This window comes from Pelobates fuscus, chromosome 8, assembly GCF_036172605.1.
Source record: "Pelobates fuscus isolate aPelFus1 chromosome 8, aPelFus1.pri, whole genome shotgun sequence".
Classification (NCBI taxonomy): domain Eukaryota; kingdom Metazoa; phylum Chordata; class Amphibia; order Anura; family Pelobatidae; genus Pelobates; species Pelobates fuscus.
In genome coordinates this window covers 46,492,568-46,506,782 of record NC_086324.1, presented here as the reverse complement: position 1 = coordinate 46,506,782, position 14,215 = coordinate 46,492,568, and the positions used below count along the sequence as shown (strand labels likewise).

Here is a 14,215-nt window from a genome sequence, read left to right as displayed (position 1 = left end):
TTCATGCCAATGTCACTTCGACATATAACACCCACTTAGAAATAGTTGCAGACCTCGTGCACCCCTTCATGGCAATGGTGTTCCCTGATGGCAGTGGCTTTTTTCAGCAGGATAATGCACCCTGCCACACTGCAAAATCTCATCAGGAATGGTTTGAGAAACATGACAAAGAGTTACAGGTGTTTCCTTGGCCTTCAAATACGCCAGATTTCAATCCAATTGAGCATCTGTGGGATGTGCTGGAACAAAAATCCAATCCAAGGAGGCCCCACCTCGCAACTTGCAGGACTTAAAGGATCTGCTGCTAATGTATTTGTGCCAGATGCCACAGGACACATTCCGAGGTTTTGTGGAGCCCAACCCTTGATGCATCAGAGCTGTTTTAGCAGCACGAGAGAGACCTACATGGTATTAGGTAGGTGGTTTTAATGTTGTGGCTGATCAGTGCATGTTTGCAACGATCATTTAGCAACAAGACTGTCACTTGTGTAAGCAATAAGCAGCAGTTTTCATACTACAAATCTTGGTTTTTAACCAATCTTGGACTGGCTATCGGGCAAACTGGGCAAATTCCCAGTGAGCAGCGATGGCCATGGACTGAGGCCGATGTGGAATATCAATGGATCTCCCATACCGGCCTATAGAGGGCCGGCACTATCCAAATGCTAGCCCTGCTGTGTTCCATGAGGGTCGGTGGAGATCCCTCATGGGCCACAGGCAGTCAAAAGCGGCAGTTGGCAGGTGAGGGAGAGTGGAGAGGACCCAGTGAGCTCTAGCCTGCAGCTTAGTCAGGTAGCTTCCGCAAGGTCGGAGCCTCACTGTGGTTACGATGGTAACACTCCGATCTCGCTAAAGTGAACTCTAGTCCCAGGAGCTGCAGCTTCCCCCAAACAGGCAAAAGGTAAGACAAGTATATTTTTTATAAAAAAAAACAAACCACATGATATATAAAATATTGGCCTTAATCTCCCCCACCCACACACAATACCTTCCAACACACACATGCATTGCACCCTCACGCATACACACACGCATACACACACGCTGCACCCCTCACACACACACACACACACTGCATCCCTCACAGACGCACACTGCGGACTCGGGGGAAGGCCCCGGGGGCCCCTGACCTTGAGCAGTGTCAGGGGCCCAAAAATTTCTAATGCCAGCCCTGCTCCAGATGTTGTGGACCATAATGCTCTTACACCCATAATGCTGGCAAAGCATCATGGGAGGTGTAGTCCAAACCATCTGGAGTGCCGAAGGTTACCTATGCCTGCTATAGTCTGTAATGTGTAGGCCTGACATTTGCCATTTCATTGATCACTGTAACTCCTTCACAATATATGACTTACTATGATTGCTATGGTATAAAGAGATGTGCCTAGCCCTCAATCATGAAAAGCAATTAAACCATTTTAAGCCCCTGATTTTATGTTTCCATAAACAATACCTTGGAACTTTTTGCTGCATTGTGGTTAGTACTCCCATATTATATTATATTACTTGATGTACATCCGACCAATTTTTCCTGACCAGTGGCGCGTTTTGTGGTTTAATTTGCATTAACTAGTGCAGAATTCAGGAGAGAATGTCTTTCAAGAAGGAGGCTATTAATTAGTAAGTATGCTTTACCAACCACTTGAATAATTGTAGGGAGATGGAAATTGATTAAACACTTGTATAAAAACAGAGATTACAATAGATGCTTGGAGTGAGATACAAAATTGAAGAAGAGACTGCGTAAATCACAAAATGTAACCGCTAAGAAGGAAAGAAGGACCATTGACATCTTTGAAAATTAGGTATGACTATTTACCTAACACTGCTTTGACAAAGTTCATGGCAAATGTGTTTCGTTTCTAAAGGTTTGCCAGCAGAGAGTGTACACAAACTTGAAAACAACAGTGTGTCTGGAATTGGCTAAAATATCTCAAATCTGATGGTTTGTTTCAAAGTTGTATCCAGTTGTTGGTCATAGTTTAAATGCATTTTTTCTATAACATTAGTATTTAAAAAAAAAAAAAAAATGAGTCAGCAGGGAAACATGCAAAAGAGATGGGTCAATAAAGCGAAAAGGGACAAAATGGTTAAGGCCAGGATAGAGAACATAAGAAGTACACAGGTATTGGTCAGCAATAACGATGTTATATGTTTTTGATGTGTTTTGCACATGCCTCGGATCAAAATCAAGATGTTATGGAGCCAGGAGGTCTCAGGCGCTCAGTGGCGTACATACCGGGGTCGCAGGGGTCGCGGCTGCGACCGGGCCCGGCCCACCAGGGGGCCCGGCCGCCCTGCGACCCAGGTATGTACCCACAGGGCCAGCCTCTTCTGCTGGGGGGCCACCTCCGGGCCCCCCGAGGCTGGCCCTGCTGTCACCCGGCTGGCGGGCGCGCGAGGGAGCACTGTCCCCTGAGTGCTCCCTCTTCAGCTCCCTCGCGCACCGCACTGAAACCGGAGCCGGAAGATGACGTCATCTTCCGGCTCCGGCATCAGTACGCGGCGCGCGAGGGAGCTGAAGAGGGAGCACCCAGGAGACAGTGCTCCCTCGCGCGCCCGCCAGCCGGGTGACAGCAGGGCCAGCAACACCACTGGACCCCAGGGAATCCCCCCAGCTCTCCCACAGGTAAGGAGGCTGGGGGGATTAAATAAAAAACAAACAAAAAAAAAACACGTGTGAGTGTGTTAGTGTGAGTGAGTGTGTTAGTGTGAGTGAGTGTGTTAGTGAGTGTGTTAGTGTGAGTGAGTGTGTTAGTGTGAGTGTTAGTGTGAGTGAGTGTGTTAGTGTGAGTGAGTGTGTTAGTGTGAGTGTGTTAGTGTGAGTGAGTGTGTTAGTGTGAGTGAGTGTGTTAGTGAGTGTGTTACTGTTAGTGAGTGTGTTAGTGTGAGTTATTGTGTTAGTGTGAGTGTGTTAGTGTGAGTGATTGTGTTACTGTTAGTGTGAGTGATTGTGTTAGTGTGAGTGATTGTGTTAGTGTGAGTGATTGTGTTAGTGAGTGTTAGTGAGTGTGTTAGTGTTAGTGAGTGTGTTAGTGAGTGTGTTAGTGTTATTGAGTGTGTTAGTGTTAGTGAGTGTGTTAGTTAGTGTGAGTGTTAGTGCGTTAGTGAGTGCGTTAGTGAGTGCGTTAGTGAGTGCGTTAGTGTTAGTGAGTGTGTTAGTGTGTGTGTGTGTGTTAGTGAGTGTGTGTGTGTCTGTCACTGAGTGTGTGTCTGTCAGTAAATGTGTGCGTCTGTTCATGAGAGTGTGTGTGTGTCTAAAGCACTTACCTTTCTCCAGCGCAGGGCTCCCTTGGCGCTGGGGATCTCTCCGTCCCGATCCGCCTCTCAGCTCCGAATGCACATGCGTGGCAAGAGCCACGCGCGCATTCAAACCGCCCATAGGAAAGCATTACTCAATGCTTTCCTATGGACGTTCAGCGTCTTCTCACTGTGATTTTCACAGTGAGAATCACAGAAAATCCTCTAGCGGCTGTCAATGAGACAGCCACTAGAGGCTGGATTAACCCTCAGTGAAACATAGCAGTTTCTCTGAAACTGCTATGTTTTCAGCTGCAGGGTTAAAACTAGAGAGACCTGGCACCCAGACCACTTCATTGAGCGGATTTGATCTGGGTGTCTGTAGTGGTCCTTTAAGTGTATGTGTTTATGCATGCACTGGTGTACATACCGCGGTCGCACGGTTCGCAGCCCTGCGATCAGGTGCCCGCCGCCATGTGTTGCGGCCCCAGCCCGCGCAGAGTAAGCGCGCGGGGGGGGGGGGGGGGGCACGGATCAGTTTTCGCACCGGGGCCCCATGGGTTGTGTGTACGCCACTGCAGGCGCTGACTCGCATTTAGGGGTTAAACCAATTTCGAACACTTTAACCCCTCTAAAATCCGTGTTCCACCACCAAATCTCTCTGTCCCTCTGTCTTTACAAGAAAAAACAGGAATTATAGGCGCTCGCTATAACGTGATAGATCAGTGAGGGCTGCTGTATACAATACAAGGATTCCCAAACCTTGTGTATTGGTGAAACAGAGAATAGAATATGGCGTATACTGCACCCAAAAGTAATACGTACGTACACCTCAGGGAGGGAGAGTTGGTAAATACCTCAAAGTAATAAAACAGAAAAAACAATAATAGTGCAATACAGTATTATAAAGTGCAAAATATTTGTTAAATGACTGTAGGAAAACCACTCACATAGGGTAGAGCTATATAAGAGCTCTGCTTTATTCCGTGTGGATGGTACAATCCCCGTCTAAGGATACAGGATGGTAAAGATGGTATTCTTTCAAGATTCTTTTCTTTCAGGAAGTGTTCCGGAGGATTGGAGGAAGGCAGATGTGGTTCCTATATTCAAAAAGGGTTCAAAATCCTTGCCTGGAAATTATAGACCTGTGAGCTTAACTTCTGTGGCTGGTAAAATATTTGAAAGGTTATTAAGGGATAATATTCAAGAATTCCTTGAGAAGAATATGGTTATCAGCAAAAATCAGCACGGTTTTATGAAGCACAGGTCATGTCAAACTAACTTGATTGCGTTCTACGAAGAAGTAAGTAGAAGTATAGATCAGGGTGTTGCAGTGGATGTGATCTATTTGGATTTTGCCAAGGCATTTGATACAGTTCCACACAAAAGATTAGTGTTCAAACTCAAGGAAATCGGTCTCGATGAAAATGCTTGTTCTTGGGTAGAACATTGGCTTAAAAACAGAATACAAAGAGTTGTCGTTAATGGTAAATTTTCAAGCTGGACAGAGGTGGCAAGTGGTGTCCCTCAGGGGTCTGTTCTGGGACCCCTTCTATTTAACATTTTTATAAATGATCTTGAAGACAGCATTGAAAGTCATGTTTCAGTGTTTGCAGATGACACAAAACTTTGTAAAATAATACAATGTGAGCAAGATATTACTTTGCTTCAGAAGGATTTAGATAGACTGGAGGACTGGGCACTCAAATGGCAGATGAAATTTAATGTTGAAAAATGCAAAGTTATGCACTTCGGCATAAAGAATACACAAGCAACGTATACCCTTAATGGAAGCGAATTAGGGATAACAACACACGAAAAGGACTTGGGAATTGTTATAGACAACAAACTATGCAACAATGTGCAATGTCAATCAGCAGTGGCCAAGGCCAGTAAGGTATTGTCATGCATGAAAAAGGGCATTCATTCTCGGGACGAGAATATCATTTTGCCTCTCTATAAATCACTGGTAAGACCACATATTGAATATGCTGTGCAATTTTGGGCACCTGTTCTAAAGAAGGATATCATGGCACTAGAAAAAGTGCAGAGGCGGGCTACAAAATTAATAAAAGGAATGGAACATATCAGCTATGAAGAAAGGTTAACAAATTTAAACCTATTTAGTTTAGAAAAACGTCGCCTGAGAGGGGATATGATAACATTATACAAATATATTCGGGGCCAATACAAACCATTGTGTGGAAATCTATTCACAAACCGGACTTTACATAGGACACGAGGCCATGTGTTTAGACTGGAAGAAAGAAGATTTCGTCTAAGGCAAAGGAAAGGTTTTTTTTACTGTAAGAACAATCAGGATGTGGAATTCTCTGCCTGAAGAAGTGGTTTTATCAGAGTCCATACAGATGTTCAAACAGCTACTAGATGCATACTTGCAAAGACAGAATATTCAAGGATATAATCTTTCAGTGTAGGGTAATAACTGCTTGATTCAAGGATAAATCTGACTGCCATTCTGGGGTCAAGAAGGAATTTTTTGTCCTAGCTTGTTGCAAAATTGTGCTTCAAACTGGGTTTTTTTTTTTTTTTTTTTCTTTTGGATCAACAGCAAAAAACAGGTGTGAGGAAGGCTGAACTTGATGGACGCAAGTCTCTTTTCAGCTATCTAACTATGTAACTATGTAACTATGTATTGATGCTCCAGATGCAAATGCAAATATAAAAGTGAAAGAGAAAAGCACTCTGATAGTGTAGTAAGTACTGTAAACCAGGATAATTAAAGAAAGTATTGTACTTACAATTGTAGAGCAAAACCTGCTCTAGTAATCACAGCATGGGTATGTATATTCTACTTATACATATATCTTTTATTATTTTACCCTACACTCCACATCCTGTTGGCTCCCTGGTGCCACCATATCCTTAGGTGGGGATAGTACCACCCATGCTGTGATTACTAGAGAAGGTTTTGCTCTACAATTGTAAGTACAATACTTTCTTTAATTATCCTGGTTTACAGTACTTACTACACTATCAGAGTGCTTTTCTCTTTCACTTTTATATTTGCATTTGCATCTGGAGGATCAATACCATCTTTACCATCCTGTATCCTTAGACGGGGATTGTACCGTCCACGCGGAATAAAGCAGAGCTCTTATATAGCTCTACCCTATGTGAGTGGTTTTCCTACAGTAATTTAACAAAGATTTTGCACTTTATAATACTGTATTGCACTATTATTGTTTTTTCTGTTTTATTACTTTGAGGTATTTACCAACTCTCCCTCCCTGAGGTGTATGTACGTATTACTTTTGGGCGCAGTATACGCCATATTCTATTCTCTGTCTTTACATTTGATGAAATTTATAAAAACGGTTTGAAATGTAAGCGGAAGAACAGAGGGGCAGAGAGGAACAAAAACGTTGCGGTAAAATCATTAAACCGTTTGTGATCAGCTTAACCTCTTTAACTTTTATGAAGTTGTTATAGTACCGGAGTTTTCCTTTAAATAACACCACCAAAAAAACCTGTTCTGATTACATTGGGTATTTCTCCATCAGCTTTACAGAAGGCTTTATGCAGGATATAAAGGGATGTTGGGTTGTTTTTAATGCAACTGATTTACTGCTGAGTAAAGCAGCCCAGATCAGACCACAGTTCTGCAGTGTGAAATATGTTCTCTCAGCAGTTCTACTGATCTGTAACGTTCTAGAAGGTATGCAACTTCTGCTCTGTTCTCTGTGAAATTGCCATGGGCTGCAATAAATATTGCCATAATGCAGCAGCTAAACACATTCAGATGCAGTCTCTCTGCAATTATTACTTTTTCTCAATTGGCCATGTTACTCTGTATTGTTAACAAGATAGAATATAAAGCGATAAATAGAAAATCCAAGTGATTACCCTTATTGTAAGTTCTGTGTAGGTTTCTTTCTGCCTTGTGCATCTTAAGGAACCCTCTAATTTTTTAAATATATGTATATTATTTTTAACGCTAGATGTCTTCTTTTTCCAATATCAGTTCGAGGCTCCACTTTTACACAAAATTTGTAAAAAATAAATAAAAATGTTTTAAAATACCTGTAAGCCAACGCCGCGGCAGTCTCCTCCTGGCAGCCTATTCTGCCTTCTGTGAGATCGTAATTTAAATACTGATGATCTCGGTCTAACACGACATGTGGGGACCTATTGTACACGAGTGACAATTGCCGCACTCTGTTAATCCATTGATTTTCATAGAGGAGCACTGAATCTTCTCTATGAGAAGCTTTAGGGGCATTCAGCAGCATCTTGGTGTTCGTGACAAAGACAAACATGTAGACCTTTGAAAATGTGAGATCTCCAGTGAGAAAGTGTCTTTAGTGACAATACTAAAAAATATTGTTTCAATTATACCATTTTGGAATTTATATGTTAAACAGTGAATTGTGGTAAATTGAAAACTGAATGCAAAATTTAGGACAAAAAATATGTGTTACTTGGCTGGGTCTGGAAATGGTGGTCCAATCAAACATAGTCATAGCACTGAAAAACAAATGTGCCATCTGAAAGTATGTCCATAAAGTATGATGTGGGAAATGTTTTCAGAAGATCAGACCATTCAAGTAAGATGGATTTGGGTTTTCCTTGGATGGGCATTATTAGAACTTTTCTGCCTACATGAGAGGCTTCTTCAGCACTATGCACATGGGCACTTAAAGGACCACTATAGTGCCAGGAAAACATACTCGTTTTCCTGGCAGTATAGTGCCCTGAGGGTGCCCCCACCCTCAGGGCCACCCTCCCGCTGAGCTCTAGGGGGAAGAAGGGGTTAACTTACCTAGATCTCCAGCGCCGGGCAGGTAGCTCTCCTCCTCCTCTCCGCCTCCTCGGCTGAATGCGCATGCGCAGCAAGAGCCGCGTGCGCATTCAGCCAGTCTCATAGGAAAGCATTTACAATGCTTTTCTATGGATGCTGGCGTCTTCTCACTGTGAAAATCACAGTGAAAAGCGCGGAAGCGCCTCTAGTGGCTGTCAATGAGACAGCCACTAGAGGCTGGATTAACCCAAATATAAACATAGCAGTTTCTCTGAAACTGCTATGTTTATAGAAAAAATGGTTAATCCTAGTTGGACCTGGCACCCAGACCACTTCATTAAGCTGAAGTGGTCTGGGTGCCTATAGTGGTCCTTTAAGATTGAAATACTTCTTTCACCAAAGACATACATGATGTTACTGGCACATCCCAATCCCATCTGAATTTAGACCTCAATCACAATTTATCAACTTATAATGGGGAGCACAATCTTTCTAAAAAATTTCAGCTATACTTTTGTCATTTTCAGGTCAAAGAGTCACACTTAGGAGATCCCCAACACTTCAAATAAAATGTGTCAGCATATTAGTTCCTTATCCTATCAGACTTTTCCTAGCCTCTAGTACTTTAAAAAGTGCCTTAAAACACATCTCTTTAGGGGCAAGGTCTGAGACTCAAGATGGCCAGACGTGTTTCTCCATAGCTCCATCTTGTTTCCACTAAAATTGTGATTAATCTGTCTAAGGGCACTTAGAAACAGTTCTGAAACTGATGCAAACTGACACTATCTACACCTGCACACTTGTACGCCCAGATTGGGTTGGCCTGATGGGCCACCACATCTGGAAATACGACCTAGTGCAACTGTTGACTGGGAGAGGAGGCCGATCTCTTGACCCATGTAGCACTACTTCCTGAAGCCTTTCTTAAAACCCTGTTATCCACCCCCTCTGGGCTGGTGGGGTTATCTAAACTGTAAGGCTGTGTGAGCAGGGCCCTCTTTAACTCTTGTATCTGCCAACATTTATTTTATCTAGCAATTACCAGCAATTCTATATCCTCAATGTAGAATCGTAAAGCGCTAGGAAATAATATAAAGTAGGAGGTATATAAATGCTAATAAAAAGTAACAGATTCATTTTACATTATCTAATTCAACAACCAAAAAGTACTTAATAAACTAGTGATAAACTTTTTTAAAAAGTTAGAATATCGGAAAAATTTGAAAACTTATGCAATGATTTTGTGAGCAAAACAAACACTACACACAACTAAAATTACTTTGTATATGTGGGGGATTTTATAGTGTCAGCCGAATCGTTGAAGATGTACATGATGCCAAGTTATCAACTAGGCTTTTGATAACATTAAATATGTAATTCAGAGCCTGCAAAATTGTCATTTTGCTAGTAGTTAATCTAGCATTCCCAGCTTATTGATCTCAAGATTGCTTGATTAACGTTGACAACAAAAGCTAAACCTAATTTTGAAATTATGATTTTTAGCTTCTGCAACATTAGTGGCATAGAAATATATTTTTGGACTATGATGAAAACAAACACAGAATACTGTCTGAAGTTCAGATACCATTATCAAACTAAAACCAGTGTGAGATTGTTACTTGACATCTTGCTAAAAATTAAGGAAGAGCGGATGGAGCAATATAAGACAAAATACTGGAAGAGAACTTGTGTGTGTTAACGATAGACTAAAGCTTAAGAGAATACCCGAACCGTCCAAGCACAGGGCAAAGGTATAATTAAAGTGGATCAAGGAGATATTGGTAAAAAAAATTTACAGCAATGCTGTCAAAATCCAATCTTGATCCCGTTAATAATCTAGACTCTATTTGTCACCAAGCAACAGGCAACCAACCAGAAACACCTGGAGCATTCCTCCCAAGAAGAATGAGCTAAATTCCATGTAAAACCTTGTGCCAATCGGCTGCATGTGAACCATCAAATATTTATAAAGGTGAATGTGTATGCACTTTTACATACCTTTGTTTTAGGCATTTATTAAATTAATTTTTCACCATGAAATCAACGCCACTTTAAGAGTTATATGTGATTAATTCACGTTTCTCCAGATGCTAATTTTAATTTTTACAGTCTCCACGGCCTCCTCCCCATTCATTGCCTAAATGATTCATGCGGTCATTAGCTCTTAGTTTTAATCACTGTAATCTGTCACTTACAGACCGAAGCTATTACAAATATTCCCCTTCTACAGTGCATTACAAGAAAGTTACCGCCATCGCCACCCAAATGGCTAATATTCCACAGACTGTAGCACTTCTGATATCTCTTTTGCATTTTAAAGTAATTTTATTATAGAAAATTGAGTTTATTCCATTCATTACATGAAGGTACTGAAAGTTAGGTAAAGAACGTCATTATGTACTACTGGTGAGAATGGACTTTGGTGGGTGGGTGAGACACATGTGGCTTCACTGAGGACATTTTGAAGGCGTGGTGTACAAACAAATGAAGGTAAAAAATGAAAGGAACACTCCGAGCACCATAACCACTACAACACACAGAAAGCGCTCTTCATTGAGCTAAGCCCAGCAGTGCAGGGTTTAGCTCAGGAGAGCTAACAAAGCTCCTGCATAGGAGCTTCTAGCTCTCCTTCTGGTAGAGAGGAGGTTTGGACCAGCACCCAGCAGACTCCATATCAGAAGTCAAACCGTTACTGTTTGACTCCTCACATTGGGGGAGCACCATGGCAGTCCGAGCACCATAACCACTACAGCACGCTGTAGTGGTTTGGGATCTTGGAGTGTTCCTTTAACTTAAATGTGTTCTGGAAGATGGTCATACAAACTACAATATATCTGATCCTTACCTGCCGGCTGTCCCTTTGTGAAGAGGATGAAGAGGAGGCACTTTTGTGCGTTGGTGTAGATGTTTTGTGTGCTGGAGACACACCTTTCTCTTCCGAACTCATTTTGAAAGGTCCAAACAGTATTAGTGTAGCAACAGGCTCATATCAGATCATTTTCCAGGCCACACAGTGTTCCACAAAGGAAAATATTCTACAAATGTTAATCCATTTTACAACCCATCTTCGGAAGGCCAAGAAAATCTAAAATAAAGAAGAAATGTAGCATTCATTTAAAGTAAATTATTTTACGAATTCTCAGCAGTTCTTTGGAGGAGATTTATCAAAGTGCTCTTTTTTCTAAAAGTGGTGCAAAATTGTAAAAGGGTATGAGTCGCCAATGGTACGTTCCTTTGGTTTGGATGGGTTCAATGCTGATAGGCACATTTTTTGTACTTTAGACCAGTGGTGCCCAACACAGTCCTCATGGACCAGCAACAGTCCAGGTTTTGTCAGTATCGCCATTTGAATAAAAAAGGGAAATACATAAATACTGGACTGCAGGTGGGCCATGAGGACTGGGTTGGGGACCACTGCTTTAGACCCCTTTTAAAAAAAAAACACATCATTTTGATAAATCTCACCATGTTTGTCTAGCAGTTTAGCACAGATAACATGATGGATATAGTAAGTATGTTGCCAGGGAGATTTGGGGGTCTCACTCTCAAACAAGGTGTATCTACCTTACTCAGCCTCCCTCCCCCCGCCCCGCCCCAGTCTCACACAAATATAAATGTATTGATTTCAGATATATATCCCTGCCTGTTTATCAACTGCATCTCCATATTCCAGTTTTACCTGTCTCGTAGCTAGTCATTCATAATATAAAACAGAAAGACTCAATTTGCCTGCCTGTGTGCTTGTCACACCACTAGTTGTCTGCAATCAAACATAACTCCATCTGCCTATGCGGCAGTCTGGCTCACAGCTAGGCGTGCATAATCTAGCTTAGATTTATGGCTGTACATCCATCTGTGCACAGCTAGATGTATACGTCAGTTCTGGTGAAACCTCATATTTTTATTTGCCAAAAAGATCTCATGAAAAGCTTAATAAGACATGATGTGTTACATTTTTTAAAATAATTACATTTTACCTTTATAAAATGAATAACACTCTACCAAATATTTATATGAAAAATAAAGTGAACAAAGTTGATTAGTGATTAGCATTTTACAAATTCACTCAATGCTGGAGATTTGCCTAGAAACTGATTTGACCAAAGCTAAAGGGATACTCCAAGCTTTCTAACCACTATAGTTTAATAGATAGATCGCACCCACTTCAGCCACACCGAAAGTGGCTTGGTTTCTTTTGCCTCTCCAAAACGTTGCGTCAGTTCAATATATATATGCTAGCACTTAATATGAACATGACCTGGGAACAAGTGACTTTTTTTATTTTCATGTCATAAGGTAAGAGTAGCCATTTGGTGCTAGGGACACCTTAAGTTTTTCTCAAACGGCTTATATCATATAAACTGCTACATAACTGCTACATAAAGCTACAGTGGCTATGGTGTTTAGAGTGAGTCTTTACGTTAAACTGTGGTCCTAAATGCTATCAAACAAACACACACACGCACAAAAAAAAAAAAAATATATATATATCCAAAACATTACACAGAGGCAATATTAATAATGTAGCATGATTGTCTTTAAAATAATAATAATAATAATAATAATGCATTTAACCAGGAAAGGTACATTCAGATTACTCTGGTCTTCAAGTACGTCCTGGGGATGTTACCTTAGCCCAACATCCTGCAAATGTTATATAAATAAGAAGGCAAAAATACTTGTGAAATAAAACTTAAATTAGACCATTTTCTTTAGTGTTCAAACATTTATATTTTTATATTCCCAGCATTAAAACCCAAATGAAATATGAATGATTTTACAACACGTAATTCTCAATATCTCTCTTGTAATTGAAATACTCCACAAATCACTGACTGAATAAGTAAGTGATAATCAGGGGCGGACTGACAGGTCGGGCAGTTCGGTCATGGACCGAGGGCCCGAGTCAGTCAGGGGGCCCGGCAGCACAGTCATGCTTCTGCTGTGGAGATCAAAGATCTCCACAGCAGAAGTAAGTTATGCAAAAAAAAGTGCTGTAAGAAGGTTGCAGGGGCCCATAATGACTCCAAGGGCCCCTGCAACCCATCTATCCCCCCACTCCACTCCGTGAGAGACCTGGCAGCATTATACCAGCTCTCACTGCCAGGTCTCTCTCTCCCTGCTCCGTGCTCCGTGCTCAGTGTGAGGATGGGAGGTGGGGCAGGAAGTGACATCACACCCCCTGCTTCCCTCTCACACGGAGCACACTGACAGCGTGGATGGAGAGTGAGAAGAGGATCCTGGCCTCCAGAGTGCTGCTTGAGGAAGATGGAGGGAGAAAAACATCACATTGTACAGGTAAGCAGGCCCATACACACACTGCCCCCCCCCATACACACACTGCCCCCCCCCCATACACACACTGCCCCCCCCATACACACACTGCCCCCCCCCCCCATACACACACTGCCCCCCCATACACACACTGCCCCCTCCATACACACACTGCCCCCCCCATACACACACTGCCCCCCCATACACACACTGCCCCCCCCATACACACACTGCCCCCTCCATACACACACTGCCCCCTCCATACACACACTGCCCCCCCATACACACACTGCCCCCCCCATACACACACTGCCCCCCCATACACACACTGCCCCCCCCATACACACACTGCCCCCCCATACACACACTGCCCCCCCCATATACACACAGCCCCCCCCCATACACACACTGCCCCCCATACACACACTGCCCCCCATACACACACTGCCCCCCATACACACACTGCCCCCCATACACACACTGCCCCCCCATATACACACACTGACCCCCCACACATACACAGCCCCCCCATATACACATACACAGCCCCCCCATATACACATACACAGCCCCCCCATATACACATACACAGCCCCCCCATATACACATACACAGCCCCCCCATATACACATACACTGCCCCCCCCCTCATATACACATACACTGCCCCCCCATATACACATACACTGCCCCCCCCATATACACATACACTGCCCACCCATATACACACACTGCCCCCCATATACGCATACACAGCCCCCCCATATACATACACTACCCACCCATATACATACACTACCCACCCATATACATACACTGCCCCCCATATACATACACTGCCCACCCATATACATACACTGCCCACCCATATACATACACTGCCCACCCATATACATACACTGCCCACCCATATACATACACTGCCCACCCATATACATAC

General features: G+C 42.6%; 1 protein-coding gene across 2 annotated transcripts in view; it reads right to left on the bottom strand.

Moving 5' to 3' along the window:
* OSBPL6 (oxysterol binding protein like 6) overlaps positions 1-14,215 on the bottom strand; it is a 223,032-nt gene that overhangs the window by 90,729 nt on the left and 118,088 nt on the right. For both annotated transcript variants that reach the window (XM_063429782.1, XM_063429781.1), the window contains exon 3: positions 10,848-11,087. In XM_063429782.1, coding sequence (XP_063285852.1) covers positions 10,848-10,949 — 102 coding nt within the window. In that variant the 5' untranslated portion in view covers positions 10,950-11,087. The remainder of the gene's footprint in view (positions 1-10,847; positions 11,088-14,215) is intronic.